Source organism: Siniperca chuatsi, linkage group LG9 (genome assembly GCF_020085105.1).
Source record: "Siniperca chuatsi isolate FFG_IHB_CAS linkage group LG9, ASM2008510v1, whole genome shotgun sequence".
In the NCBI taxonomy this organism is placed as follows: Eukaryota; Metazoa; Chordata; class Actinopteri; order Centrarchiformes; family Sinipercidae; genus Siniperca; species Siniperca chuatsi.
Genome location: NC_058050.1, coordinates 13,235,341 through 13,248,384, shown reverse-complemented (window position 1 = coordinate 13,248,384; position 13,044 = coordinate 13,235,341). Strand labels below are relative to the sequence as shown.

At 39.5% G+C, this 13,044-nt stretch overlaps 1 protein-coding gene across 3 annotated transcripts in view; it reads left to right on the top strand.

The window, feature by feature from the left end:
• The window catches only part of kcnn3 (potassium intermediate/small conductance calcium-activated channel, subfamily N, member 3), a 46,610-nt gene that overhangs the window by 11,220 nt on the left and 22,346 nt on the right, over positions 1-13,044 (top strand). For all 3 annotated transcript variants that reach the window (XM_044209265.1, XM_044209264.1, XM_044209266.1), the window contains one exon: positions 2,499-2,594. In XM_044209265.1, coding sequence (XP_044065200.1) covers positions 2,499-2,594 — 96 coding nt within the window. The remainder of the gene's footprint in view (positions 1-2,498; positions 2,595-13,044) is intronic.

The window sequence follows — 13,044 nt, the reverse complement described above, 5'->3', positions numbered from 1 at the left end:
CAATTTCTGATAAAAGATCAGCAAGCCAATATCAGTCTAAGCCTTATTTATGCCTGTTTATAGATAAATAGACAGTAGACAAAGCTAAAACAGTGTAGTTTTACCTGACGCATATGTAATTTTGTTATTAGCTCTTTTCCTCTTTTCTTAAAAATTTAAAGGTCAATATTCTATATTTTTCTTATTGTTAACAAATCCCATGAAAAGACCAAAACCAACAATGACTTGATCCTACTAACAAGCATTGCCAAAGCCTGATATATCTTGTTCCTCATATCACACATCAATGAGCCACACTGTTGCACTGGGTTCCAAAAAAATTTAAACTAGGTATTTGTGACCCTTTTTTTAATTTACTTCTTCAGTAGGAACGCTTGGGGCTGAGTGTCAGACATGGTAAAGAAGTAGGATGTTGGAAAGTATTGAGAGAATCATTGTTGATTTTGGTATTTTTGTTAGATTTGTTGACAGTAAGAAGAATAAAGAATATCACCAGCCTTATCCTTAAATGTTTCTTATATGCAGGATCTATCGATGTTTGACACCTGAAATAACACCTAACATTATGCATAACTTGTAATGCTGTGCCCCTGAAGACTGTGCTTTATATAATAATTACATTAATTGATTAATTGCAGTTATTAGTTACTTATTATCATAGTTATGTACTTTATGTACTTATTATTGTAGTTCTGTTTCCCCATATTGCAATTCTATTACTGCTACATACTTTGTGTACTCCGTTTCTCCCTTTTTTCCTGTTAAATGGGGTTTTTCATTATCTGAATCAAGGATCTAGGATAAAGTTTGTCGTGTGTTTTTCAAATTGACTTGACTATCATGATAGTATGCTAAAATAAAATAAATGATTATGAAAAACAAGACTAAGAGCCCACAGCCATGCTAGGGGCTCTATGAGGCTGTACTTAAGCACAGCAGTACTTTGAGCAAAATGCTCACATCACCACGCTGACATGCTCCCAATGATAATGCTTGCATGCTGATGTTTAGCAGGTATAATGTTTACTATCACCTAAAGCTGGTGGGGATTTTAATTTTGAAAGGTATTTGGTCATAAAGTATTGGATAAACAGAAATGTTGGCATGAAGATGGCCCTAGATGGGGATAAAAAATTTTACAATTCATCCGAAAATACAATAAAACAATAAAACCGAAAATTTCAACCTGCTGGAAGCGCTACAGGAAAAGTCAGGTAGTACATTAGAATACATCACCTGGGAACCATGAATATCTGTACAATATTTGGTGTCAATCCATCAAGAAGATGTTGAGATATTTCACTGAATAGGTAAAAACTTTGACTTGATGGTGCTAGATGAAGAGGATGACCAAAGGCAGTAGGATTCATGAACATGAATGTATGTAGAAAGTTTCATGACAATTAATCCAATACTTGTCAAAATATTTCAGTTTGGACCAAAGTGGTGGACCGGCCAACACACAGACCGACATTGCCACTAGCATGGCTAACAAGGTTTCCTGATGCATGACAGTTGTGGATGAGGTGAAAGGAGAAAAAAAAACAGGAGGTGAAGTGGAGTAACATTTCCTCCACTGAATCTTTATGTTGTTGTTGATATGCCAGGATGCTTCAGAGGGCATTAATTCACATATGCCATGGCCACTTACCAAAGAAATAAAATAAGCTGTGTTTAAATAGTTATATGCATGCTTTCTTATTATCCCAGCTTTTGAATGTCTTTTTTAAGTTGTGATACCTGGTGCTCAAGCTCCTTCTCCTTTCTGATGATGTTGTGGCACCTGGAACAATTCATTTATTCCCACATCACATTTGGCTCACACACGACCAAACATGCTGTTACCAATAAAAATATATTCTGAAATGAACACATACACTCAGAAGAGAACAGCTAACAAAAACAACCTAATGTGTGTTAGTGTTAGTGTTTCTTGTGTAAATGTGCTAATATACGAATGTGCTTCTGTATATGCGTGTGTACACATGCGTATGCAACTCCAGTAAGCGTTTCTGTGCGCTGAGCACGTGAGGTAGGGGGGTTAAAGAAGCCACTGAAGTGCTATGAGTTGTATTGATCGGAAGTTCCCCAGTGCATTGATTGTAACCCTCATGAAACTAGACAAGCAGAGGATTTAAAGCTCGACTGCAGTGATATTGACGGGTGGAATACTACCATTCTATTTCTGCTTACCGTTTGAAAGTCTGTTTTGTAAATGTTAGTTCTTATTGTCAATGCTGAGGCAGTGCTACTATGATACACATGCCATTTTAGCAGAGGAGTGACAGAGGACATTGTGGGACATCTGGACCTTGCTCCAAGTTGAACCAGACTTGTGACAGAATGTGGACTATCATGAGTGTCAGATCTTTCAAAGATGTTTTTTGTCATTGTACTCTGAATATTAAAACAACCATCATCACAAAGTTGATCTGTAATGTATATTATGTTTGTGCTGCGTGTTCCTAAGAGTGTGTGTGTCAATTTTCTCTCTACAGAGCTCCATGTATTCTCTGGCCCTGAAGTGTCTGATCAGTCTATCCACAGTCATACTGCTGGGCCTCATCATAGCCTACCATGCACGGGAAGTTCAGGTAAAACACATGCACATACACCCACAGGCAGACATACCTGTACACACACTGGCACAAACTAACTCACAGGCACGTATTTTGGTAGCTTTACTAGCTTAGCTTTGCCGAGAGTTAGAGAAGAAGATCAATACCACTCTCGTGTCTATGAGTTAAGTCTGGAGCTAGAGCTGGGAGCTGATTAGCTTAGCTTTGCATAAAGACTTAGCAGGTGGAAACAGCTAGTCTGGCTCTGTCTAAGCGTAACAAAATTTGCCTGCCAGCCCCTATAAAGCTCACTAATTAACACATTATATTGTTTGTTTAAGCCGTTAAAATGTCAGAAGAACATTTGTGATTTTACGAAGAGTCATGTGAGAGACTATTTCAAGACTACAGGAAGTCACCGCCCCTGGCCAAGAAATAGTCACGCACACTGTAAAACCACAACTTTTCGGCAATTAGTGAGCTTTAGAGGTGCTGGTAGGCAGACTTTGTTACCTTTTGGACAGAGCCAGGCTAGCTGTTTCCACTTGTTTCCAGTCTTTAGGCTAAGCAAAGCTAACCAGCTGCTGGTTGTAGCTTCATATTTAGTGGACAGATGTTAGAGTGGTATCCTTCTTCTCATCTAACTGTTGGCAAGAAAATGTTTTTTCCCAAAATAGTGACTATTCGTTTATTGCCTTCAGCTTTTTGTTTAGGAGTGGTTTTCTTCATATATAAGCAGAGGCACTATCCATAGTGTACACATTATGTTGCCGCCCCTCAGGCTCCTGAGATAGACCAAGGGACCCAGGTGTGTGTCGGCTCCAGCCAATTAATGACATTAATGAGAGTCGTAGTGGGATCGGCCAAACTGTCTGCATGGCTTTGCATCAAGTAGATACACACCGAATGTTAAATACACACTCAGCCAATAACAATCATTCAGTAGATGCACAGAGAACAAACATAAACATACAAACACACGTGCAAGCCACAGAAACACACATAGCCTCAACCTCTTGTAAGGCTGAAACAATGAATCAGAAATGCTTTCATGCTTCATGATATCTGTTTTGCTCTTTGTCATTTTCACTAATATAATGGTACCACGGTCATTTAGCCCGGGTTTTCATCTGAAGCCATTTGCAATCGATGCACATTGACTATTTATGGGAGCCTTGCGGGAATCAGACCCAATGAGTGCCCCCACACCAGCTATTACTCCCACTAGCTAAACCACAGAGCAACACTCATCCATCTAACCACAAGTTTAATGCTGTGACTTTTTTTCATTACATCACAGCTTGGATGTTGCTGGAAATGTCTATTAAAGTTCCAGCAGGTCTATGATGGGGATTCTGATGCATTCAGCTCTGAGGTTCAGGCTCTCCATCTGTGGATCAATAACTAGACGGCCGTTGCTTATTCTCTGTCATACACAGGGACTGATAGACTGGTAATCAGTCTGTAATAGGCAGCCGCCGTGTATTAAGATTCATGATGAAAAGGCGCCGACTCAATGTATGCACATGTGGTGCATGTGCACGGGTGTGTGTATATGGTTAAGAATTCATTGATAGTTTGATGTCACATTCGCATTCAGAGTCCTCATCCTCCCACGCACACTGTGGCAGCTGCACGTGACAGGCACACTAATACTGACAGAAAAAGAAGAGATTGTGGGGTCTTGTTAATCTCTGAGAAATCATTCCTTTTGATTAAATGAAGTTAGGAGTGGATGCTGTGAAGGTACGGGAGTGGGGGTGTGTGTGTGGGTGGTGGGTGGTGGTGGTGGGTGGTGGGGGGGTCACAGCATGGTGGGGAGGTGATGTTTGGATTAATTCCAATATTACTTTTAATAATAACTTGAGTGAGGATGGTGATAATTTATAAGCATTTTTACACTACAGCAGCTGACAGCTTTAAAGGATAATCCTGCTTTATTACAACTTGAGTAGTACTTGTAGTTTTGGCCATCATTTCTGTTGGTTATATTATTACCTATATTAACACTGTACTCACTAAAATTGCTGAAATCTGGGAACACAGTGACATTGCAGTCAGGTAATCAGACAGGTTTCAAACAATCCACCAATGCTGGTAATGATTCCTCATTGCACAGGAAAACTGTATGCACACAAGTTTGGTCAAAGTTGAAACAGGAAGTTTAATCATTTTACTGTTTCACTTTGTGTCTCTTCCAAAAAAAATGTGGCTAATCTGGGGGTTTGTTTAAAACTTGTCTGATCAGCTGACCACTTGTGATTCATGCCCGTTAGACTCCTTTTTAGCAATGTTGTCGCATTTCCACAATTCAGCAATTAACTTTGTCAGTAATATGTTATGATTATCAATAGGAATGATGGCCAAAATTACAAAAATAAAGCCCAACTTGTGGAATTTCCCTTTAAATTGTTACTGGATAAAAGGGGAATGTTCCTTAAACCTGCAGTAACAAGTTTTTAGCTACTTGGGAGCAGCGGAAATAGGTTCTGAACACAACATTGACGTATTATAACAACTTTTAAGCAAACAGTTGCTTATTTACACATCCAGCAGTTACGGAGCAACGTTATCATTCACATGTTGCGTTGACATGCCCACAGCAAAAAGACAGAAGTGGCAGAGACAGTGTTTTTCGCTGCCAGTGGGTCGTCACCATTAGACTGGAAGCAGCGGTAAACAGCTAGCCTAGCTCTGTCTAAATTCAAAATTACAAGCTAACTAATTAACACATCATATCGTGTTTGTTTTACCCTTACATAAACGGAAATGTAAAAACAAAAATTTGTGGTTGTAAATTTGTGGGAGTTACATCCATAACAGCTGAGTGCAGTGACAGTGTGCAGCATCCCCAGACTGCGTGCAAAACTGCTTTCATATATGTAGGCTACACCAGAAACCATACACGTTTAATTACATGCATGTTAATTTTATTATTCAGTGCCTGCCTGTTGGTGCCAAGCCTATTTGTTTATATACATGAGCAGCATAAGAAGAGTCAGTTTGTCTCTGGTTTTTATTGTTGAATGGTTCAAGCACACACAGATACAAACCATGAGAAGTAATGCTGTGCAAAATGAAAGGCATTGTTCAATAAAGATCTCATCCTCAGATTATGACACACTCTGCCGGAGCATTTTGCCCAGCATGTAACAGGATATTACATGCGCGTACACACACACACACACGTATATATACATTTGCACAGAAGGTTGGAAAGCCAGAGTCGCTGGAGATCAGAATGATGTTATCGGGTTTAGCTGGCATTTATACCACCTTTCTCTCTCTCACACACACTGATCTCCATTTCTCTCTTACTCCTTGTGTCTTTTATCTCACAGTACTTTTTGTTTACCACCATCAGTGTGCTTCTCTTTTTCTTTCTTTTTTCTTTCTTTCTCCTCCTGCTTATCAGATCAGATCTGTCTGCTTTCTCCTCCACTGGGCCTCAATTCAATTTTGTTGCTGAGTTTTACATCCTTTCTTCCTGACTCCTCTCCTCCCTTGTTACTCAGCATTCAACCTATTTGCCCTTCTCCTGTGTACTTTAACACTCGCCTTGCCTTTTATGTCCCCTTTCCATTCTGTGTTTCCCTGCTATAGTCCTCTCTCGCATCTTACCTCTCTGTCTTCCTCTTTTGGATGTTTCTCTCCTCTTCCTCCATCTTCACTGTCTCTTCTAATCTGTCAAGGGACAGTCCAAACCAATTGTGCTCAGCATGAAATAAAGAAAAGCAATCAATCTAGACTGCAGATTACAGATTTATCTCTTTTTCACTGCCATCAAAGAAAATAATTTGAGTTCTTATGAACTATTGACAGTAATTAGCTTGTTATGGAAGAGAGAGAGTTGTTTTCTGTATAAACATGCTGTAACCGACATGAACAACAGTAGTGTGTGTGATTTAAAGGTCATTCCAGCATTTCAGTGAAAAATGACAGGGAGCTGACATGAAAAAAATGTTTGATTTGAAATGAGAACATTGCAGTTTTGTGTTGTGCTCAGTCAGCAGGGCCACATTGACACTACTGGGTTTGTTTCTTTCATTTTCAATCCAGCAGTTAAAATCCTGGCCAAAAATGAAAACAAATGCAAAATTAAACAAAAAATGCTGCTGTAACACACATTAGCACTTTGCCAAATTATCTAAATCTTTTTGCAGTGAGATATTTGCTGTTAAAATACACAAATGTTAGATTTTCACAGTCATGTTCCAGCATTTTTCTGGGATGGCTTCTGATTCTTACCAAAGTCTGTCATGTTCTCTCAGTTGTTCTCACATACTTCTTTGAGCAAACTAATCCCAAGAATCCTCCTTAAACTTGTACAAAATGCAGCTAGGGTTCTGACTGGATCAAAAAGATATTATCCCTGAAATATCTCATCATCATCTATTATTTACATATTAGTTTTAGAAGATTTTCGAATTTTACTGATCAGATGGGTTTGAGACCCAGAACCACATCACCTGCTCAGGGATTCTTTGTGCAGTTTTTCTGCTGTTATGCTGCCTGAACTCACAGACATGAGAGTATCCTCCAGTCCTCTGGCCATAATCCCAACTAGGTTTTTATTGGAAGTTATGGATTGTATTGCGCCCCATTTGCTAACTATTTTGAACTGGCTGCGTCCCAGATTACTTTAAAACTGCTTGTGTCCAGCCAGTCCTAAAAAAACCTGGGCTTGATCCTACTCTCCTGGATAACTATCGTCCGATCTCCGAACTGCCTTTTATTTCCAAGGTTCTTGAAAAAAATGTTTCTAAGCAGCTTCATGATGCTGTGGAAAATAATAGTACCTTTTGAAAAGTTCCAATCTGGTTTTCGTCAGTACCACAGCACTGAGACAGCTCTTCTCAAAGTCACTAATGACCTTTTAATGAATGCAGACACAGGCATGTGTTCAATTCTTGTGCTGCTGGACTTAAGTGCTGCCTTTGCCACAGTTGATCATGGCATTCTTTTAGATGGACTGAGGCACTAGGTGGGCATATCTGGCACTGCACTAGACTGGTTCTCATCTTATCTGTCCAATAGGAAATTCTTTGTTGCCATTAATAACTTAATGTCATCCTTTTCCCATATCAATTATGGTGTGCCTCAAGGTTCAATTCTGGGACCAATACTGTTCTCCTTATATATGCTCCCCTTGGGTGATGTCATCTGCAGACATGGTATTTCTTTTCATTGTTATGTGGATGACACACAGTTGTACCTCCCTGTCAAGCCCACTGACGTTAGTATGCTGAGTTCTCTGCAGGACTGCCTGTCTCCAGCCCTTTGCACATACTCCCAACTGGAACAACTTGCCAAAGAAATTAGGTTGTCTGAGTCAGTGTCTTCTTTTAAGTCTCTTCTCAAAACATATTTTTATCGGAAAGCATATCCTGATCTTACCAGAGCTATCTGTTTATTTTATTGTTTTTTTCATGTGTTTTATCATTCACTGTGGTATTTTATTTCTCTCTCTGTCAAGCACTTTGTACTTTGTTTTGATAAGTGCTCTATAAATAAAGTTTATTATCATTATTATTATTATTATTATTATTAACTGTACAAAAATATCTAAATTTATATAAATAAAGTTATATTTATTTACAATTCCTGATTAATAGGCCTTTCCTTGTTCTGATAATGTCTTATTGGTCTGGGGGATTGAACTGACAACCTCCCAGTCACAAACTTGCTTCTCTAACCTTTAGGCCACCACTGCCCCATGCTGTTGGGTAGTTTAATCTACAGCAATGCATCATAATCTATAAAATCATCATATAGCGTCACTGTCCTGTGAGAACCACATATCTTTAAATAGTCAACTTTTCATGAGCTCAGAAAAACAGCTGTTTTCAGCTTTGTGACAATGTATATAGTTTATTTATCTTAAGAAGTAGGAGAATTTTCAAAATCACCTAGTTTGGAGATACATGGTTTCCACTGGACAGGAAGGGTATGAAAAATTGTAATCTGAAAGGTAACTAGTAGCCCTAACTAAAGCTGTCAGATAAATGTAGTGGAGTAAAAAGTACAATATTTGCCTCTGAAATGTAGTGGAGTAGAAGGACAAAGTTGCATAAAATGGAAATACTCAAATAAAGTACAAGTACCTTGAATTTGTACTTAAGTACAGTACTTGAGTAAATGTAATTAAATGTAGTTACATTCCACCGCGGGTGTTATGTCTGGAATTTCAGCTCTCCTGTGCAATTTGCATAAAAGCACAAGATTGGACTGCAAGTGGCCATCAGACCCTGCTGGCTCTGGCTCTGTGAAAAAGTTATGACATTTGATCTTAAAGCAGTCTGGAATAATTTCAGCTCTTAACAGAACAGTTTGTTTCTACAGATCTATAAATGTACTTCCGCACAGTTCGCATGTGTGCAGTGTAGTGTTGCATAAAGCATCTTAAGAACAGTCATTATTTACGAAAACAATGAGTTGCACACATTAAATTGAACTCACATTGTCCTTAAAGCTTAGCTGCTACTAGCATAACATTCCTGAATTTCCGAGCAAACTGTTGGCAGTCAAGTTGCATTGTGGGTAATTTAGGCGCCAGGTTTTGAAGAATGCTTGGGGTTATGACATCTCTGGTTCTGATTTTGAACTTTTTTTTTTAAACTGCCCATCCTGAGTCCAACAATGTTATGGGAGTGTAATGCTAAATCGGTGGAGAACTCCTTTAAAAGGTTTTATCCCTAAAGATACATTCACATACATGATTTTGTCAATTATTTATGCAGTATTTGTTTCTCAGTTTTGGATGATTTCAGATCTTATTTACTTTGCAATATATTGTGTATATGCACTTTAGACACATTTGTCATCTCCTCCTCTTTTTTCAGATTTTGCATAACATTTTGATAGCCACATTATATAAACACCATTGTTATTACAGTCAATATTGGATTAACTTGAACAGTGTTGTCATGGTAACTATACCATATTCCTGCTGGACTGTGACAAATCATTTAGTATTGTACCTGGTTTAGGAATCTATTCTATCAAGAAAAAGTTAACATCCTAACAGAAATTTTAAGGAGAAAACTTGTTTATGCCTGTTGCCTGGGTCACTGGACACTGGCCTGGTTATTGAACTGAGCATTGAATAAGAGTAAAACAGACTGAAAACACAAAATGATCAGGGCTTGACCACCTTAGCTCCTTAACTCTGCAACATCAACATTAATCAGTATTGTGTTATTTTGTATTCATGGTTTCATCACTGCCCTTGACAATGTGTTTCTTTCCTCAATCACCTTTTATTTTGTACGATTGAGTTTAACCTTGTTTTTTGTGTACTTCTTTGTAAGATTTTGCCACTTATTCTTTGTAACTGTGTATAGACTAAGTCTTAACAGATAAAGACTATTATCTACAGATATTATTAGAATCTGAACTGAGATTGTTATCACCACCATGAACTACTGTGATTGACTGTCCAATCTGTGCAGCTGCACGCCATTAGTTTGAGTTAACATGAGATTGGTCAGGAATAATGGAGACTGAGGTTTGAAATATCATCAGTTTAGCCAATGATAAAAAAAAACACTCTAATGACAGCTTTTATTATGAAGCTAATCAGAAAGATATATGATTCATAAGTCCAAAACCAGGCTAAATGTTTTCTTAAAAAACTCAGAATATCTGCTAATTTAGGAAGCTTGTAACTTATAGTTAATGTGTTTCATGTAACATCTAGGGACGTCCATGCATGCGTTCATGTGTTTGAAGTTTTTGTCTGTTGCGTGACTCACTAATCTGCCAGCTCACCAGTGGCCTTCTCTTATTTTCTTCACACATACAGACACACAAACATTTACATACCCAGCAACAAGTACTCTAAAATTATAGGATTCATTTTAGCTCATAAACTTGCAAGAAATCCAGACTTGAAAGGCAAAAATTGAATTGTTGTTGGAATGAATCAAATACAAACTCTAAGAGAGTGTGTGAGAAAGAGATATTTCTCCAGTCCATTAGTGCACTTTAAGCATTAGTGAAATGTGTTATTCAGTTACTTTTGGAGGATTTTAGAAGCAGTCCATTGATCAAGAAGACACTGGCTTGGCACTCACAGCCACTCAAAGGCAAGCAGATGCCATTAGGAAAATAAAGTGAGCAGTAGTCTTCCAAAAAGGGTGTCTTCTTTAAAGTCATGACGTCTAATACTTGGACACTCATTTCATGATGTCAAGTTCTGCAGATTCTGCATAATGTACATCCGCCTTGGAAATTATAAAGAGAAAAATGAGTGAGGTTAACCACAGCTTCCTCCTTAGACTATAGACATGGAAGAAGCATTTCCAAGAAATTTTTATTTATCAGATGCCATTTGTGTCTTGCTAGCCTCTGGCCATTTTTAGTAACCCAGTTTGTTTTTCATATTTGCAATGAATGAAGGAGATTCCTGGTCTCAAGACACCACTGGTAAAATCCTTTCTTCACTCTCTCCCAGTTGCTGTTTTTAGACTTTCTAGTGGCAAACTCGGCAACATCGCTCATGCACACACTGAAACCGTGAACCTTTTCTCATCTCTCACACTTTCCAACACTTCGTTTTCACTTCCATGACACCCCCTCTCCTTCCTTTCCTCTGTCAACTGTGTAGAAACAGCCACGGGGGTGTTCCCTCAGAGCTGCAATTACAGTCAAGGAAAGCGTGTTATCCTCTCTGTATATTCACGTATATTTGTGTGTGTGAGTCTGTGCTTGTGTGTGTGTGTGTTTGGCTCGCCCCAGTTATTTTCTGCCTGTTTCAGGGATTTCCATGCTGTAGGACCCAGACATTTCCCAGAGGTATGACTATGTGTGTAAAAGTATGCGTGCATGCTTTGCAGTGTTCGCTCTGTCACCGTCTCCTTCAGTGATTAGGACCGTCTCCATCCCAGACTGAGGTTTAGTCTTTTTCCCTCCTGTGGGAAATGCCAACTTGAAGCTGATTTGCTTGCATCTATATCTTTTTTTAGAGTCTGCGCTGCATTTGACAGGGCCGTCTGGATGTGTGTATGTATGTGTGTGTGTGCGTGCATGTGTGCAAAATTGTCCCTGCATGTCTCGCTTGCTCGCTTGGCAGATTCTGGCCAGCACTGCATCTGGTTCCGTGATGAAAGACATCTGCAATCAGGGACTTAACACGATTACTAAGGTACGATGACCGTGGGGACTGGAAGGGGTCAAGGAATGGAAGTATGGATTGATGGATGGCTGAAGAAGAAAGATGGAGGGGTGGCAAACTCCTCCAGCAGGTTGCAGTTTTAGCATTGGGGGATACTTGTGGTGGAACATGTTGTCTCAGACCTCACACCTTCACCTCAGCTTGTCTTTGGTGCTGTCATTGTCACACATTTCTCCTTTGTCCCCCTTTTTTGTCTCCCACTGGCCTGGTTTTTGTTTTTTCTTTCTTACTTTGACCTCCTTCTGTCCTGTCCGCTTTCTGTTGCCTTTCTTTGTCCCTTGCCTTCTGCACAGTGATGCCATGTTATATTTAAAATAGAAAAAAAGAAAATAACAGAAGACACTTTTTCCCCCATGATCTTGTACATTTTTCCCTATGGGCTTGTTCTGTCTAAGTTTATTTAGCTTTGCTGTCCTCTGACCTTCCTCCCTGTTTCTCTCCTGATAAAGCTGACACCTTGTGTTTGAAGTCCCTCGTGCACACACACATAGACAATCCCTACCTACTGTTCCTCTTCCCAACCCCTCCTCCCTCATTCCCTCCCTCTGTCCTAGTCATGTAGGGGCAATTGCACTCACTCACTCCCATTGACAGATGACTTTCCTAATGGAATTTAATTATTTATCCCTTCCTCGTGGCGATTTAGCCAGGAAAAGACCGACAGCAGGAGCGCAAGAGAGGACAGGACAGGAGGGGAGGGCGGAGGGAAGAGGAAGGGAGAGGCGCTCATTTCCTCCAGTGGCAAGAAACTGGATCACCTCCGTTTTGATTTGGAGAGATGTCATTCAGAGAGAGAAAGAAGGGGAGTGAGGGATGTTGGAAGGAGGAAAAACAGAGAGGTAGAGAAAAAGAGAAAGACAAGGCTGATGGAGTGGCTCTGTCTCACACACATTCTGAGAGAAAAGAATGAATGACAACATGAACATGGAGTTTGGTGCCCTACTCTCTGGCTCACAAGCACACACACAGCAACTTACTTTTGTCATTTAGGATAACATTAACCCTGCATGAAATTCAGTGGTTTACCTTAGGTGATCCAGCTTTCTGTTCCCAAATGGGAGGTGACTCCCCGTAATGTGACTGTGTGACTATTTATTTTTTATTTTTGTTCCCAAAGTACACACACACCCATAAACCTTTGCAAACTCTGCTGAGAACATGTGTTAGATAACCTGTCTGTGCTTTCCTCTCTGTACTGTAGCTCTTCACTCGCTGTCACACACACACCTCTGTCTTTTTTCCTGTAGCTCCTTTTTTTTTCTTCTTGTCTCTTCTCTCAGTGTGTTTCTCTCTTTTTGACTCCTTCTTCCT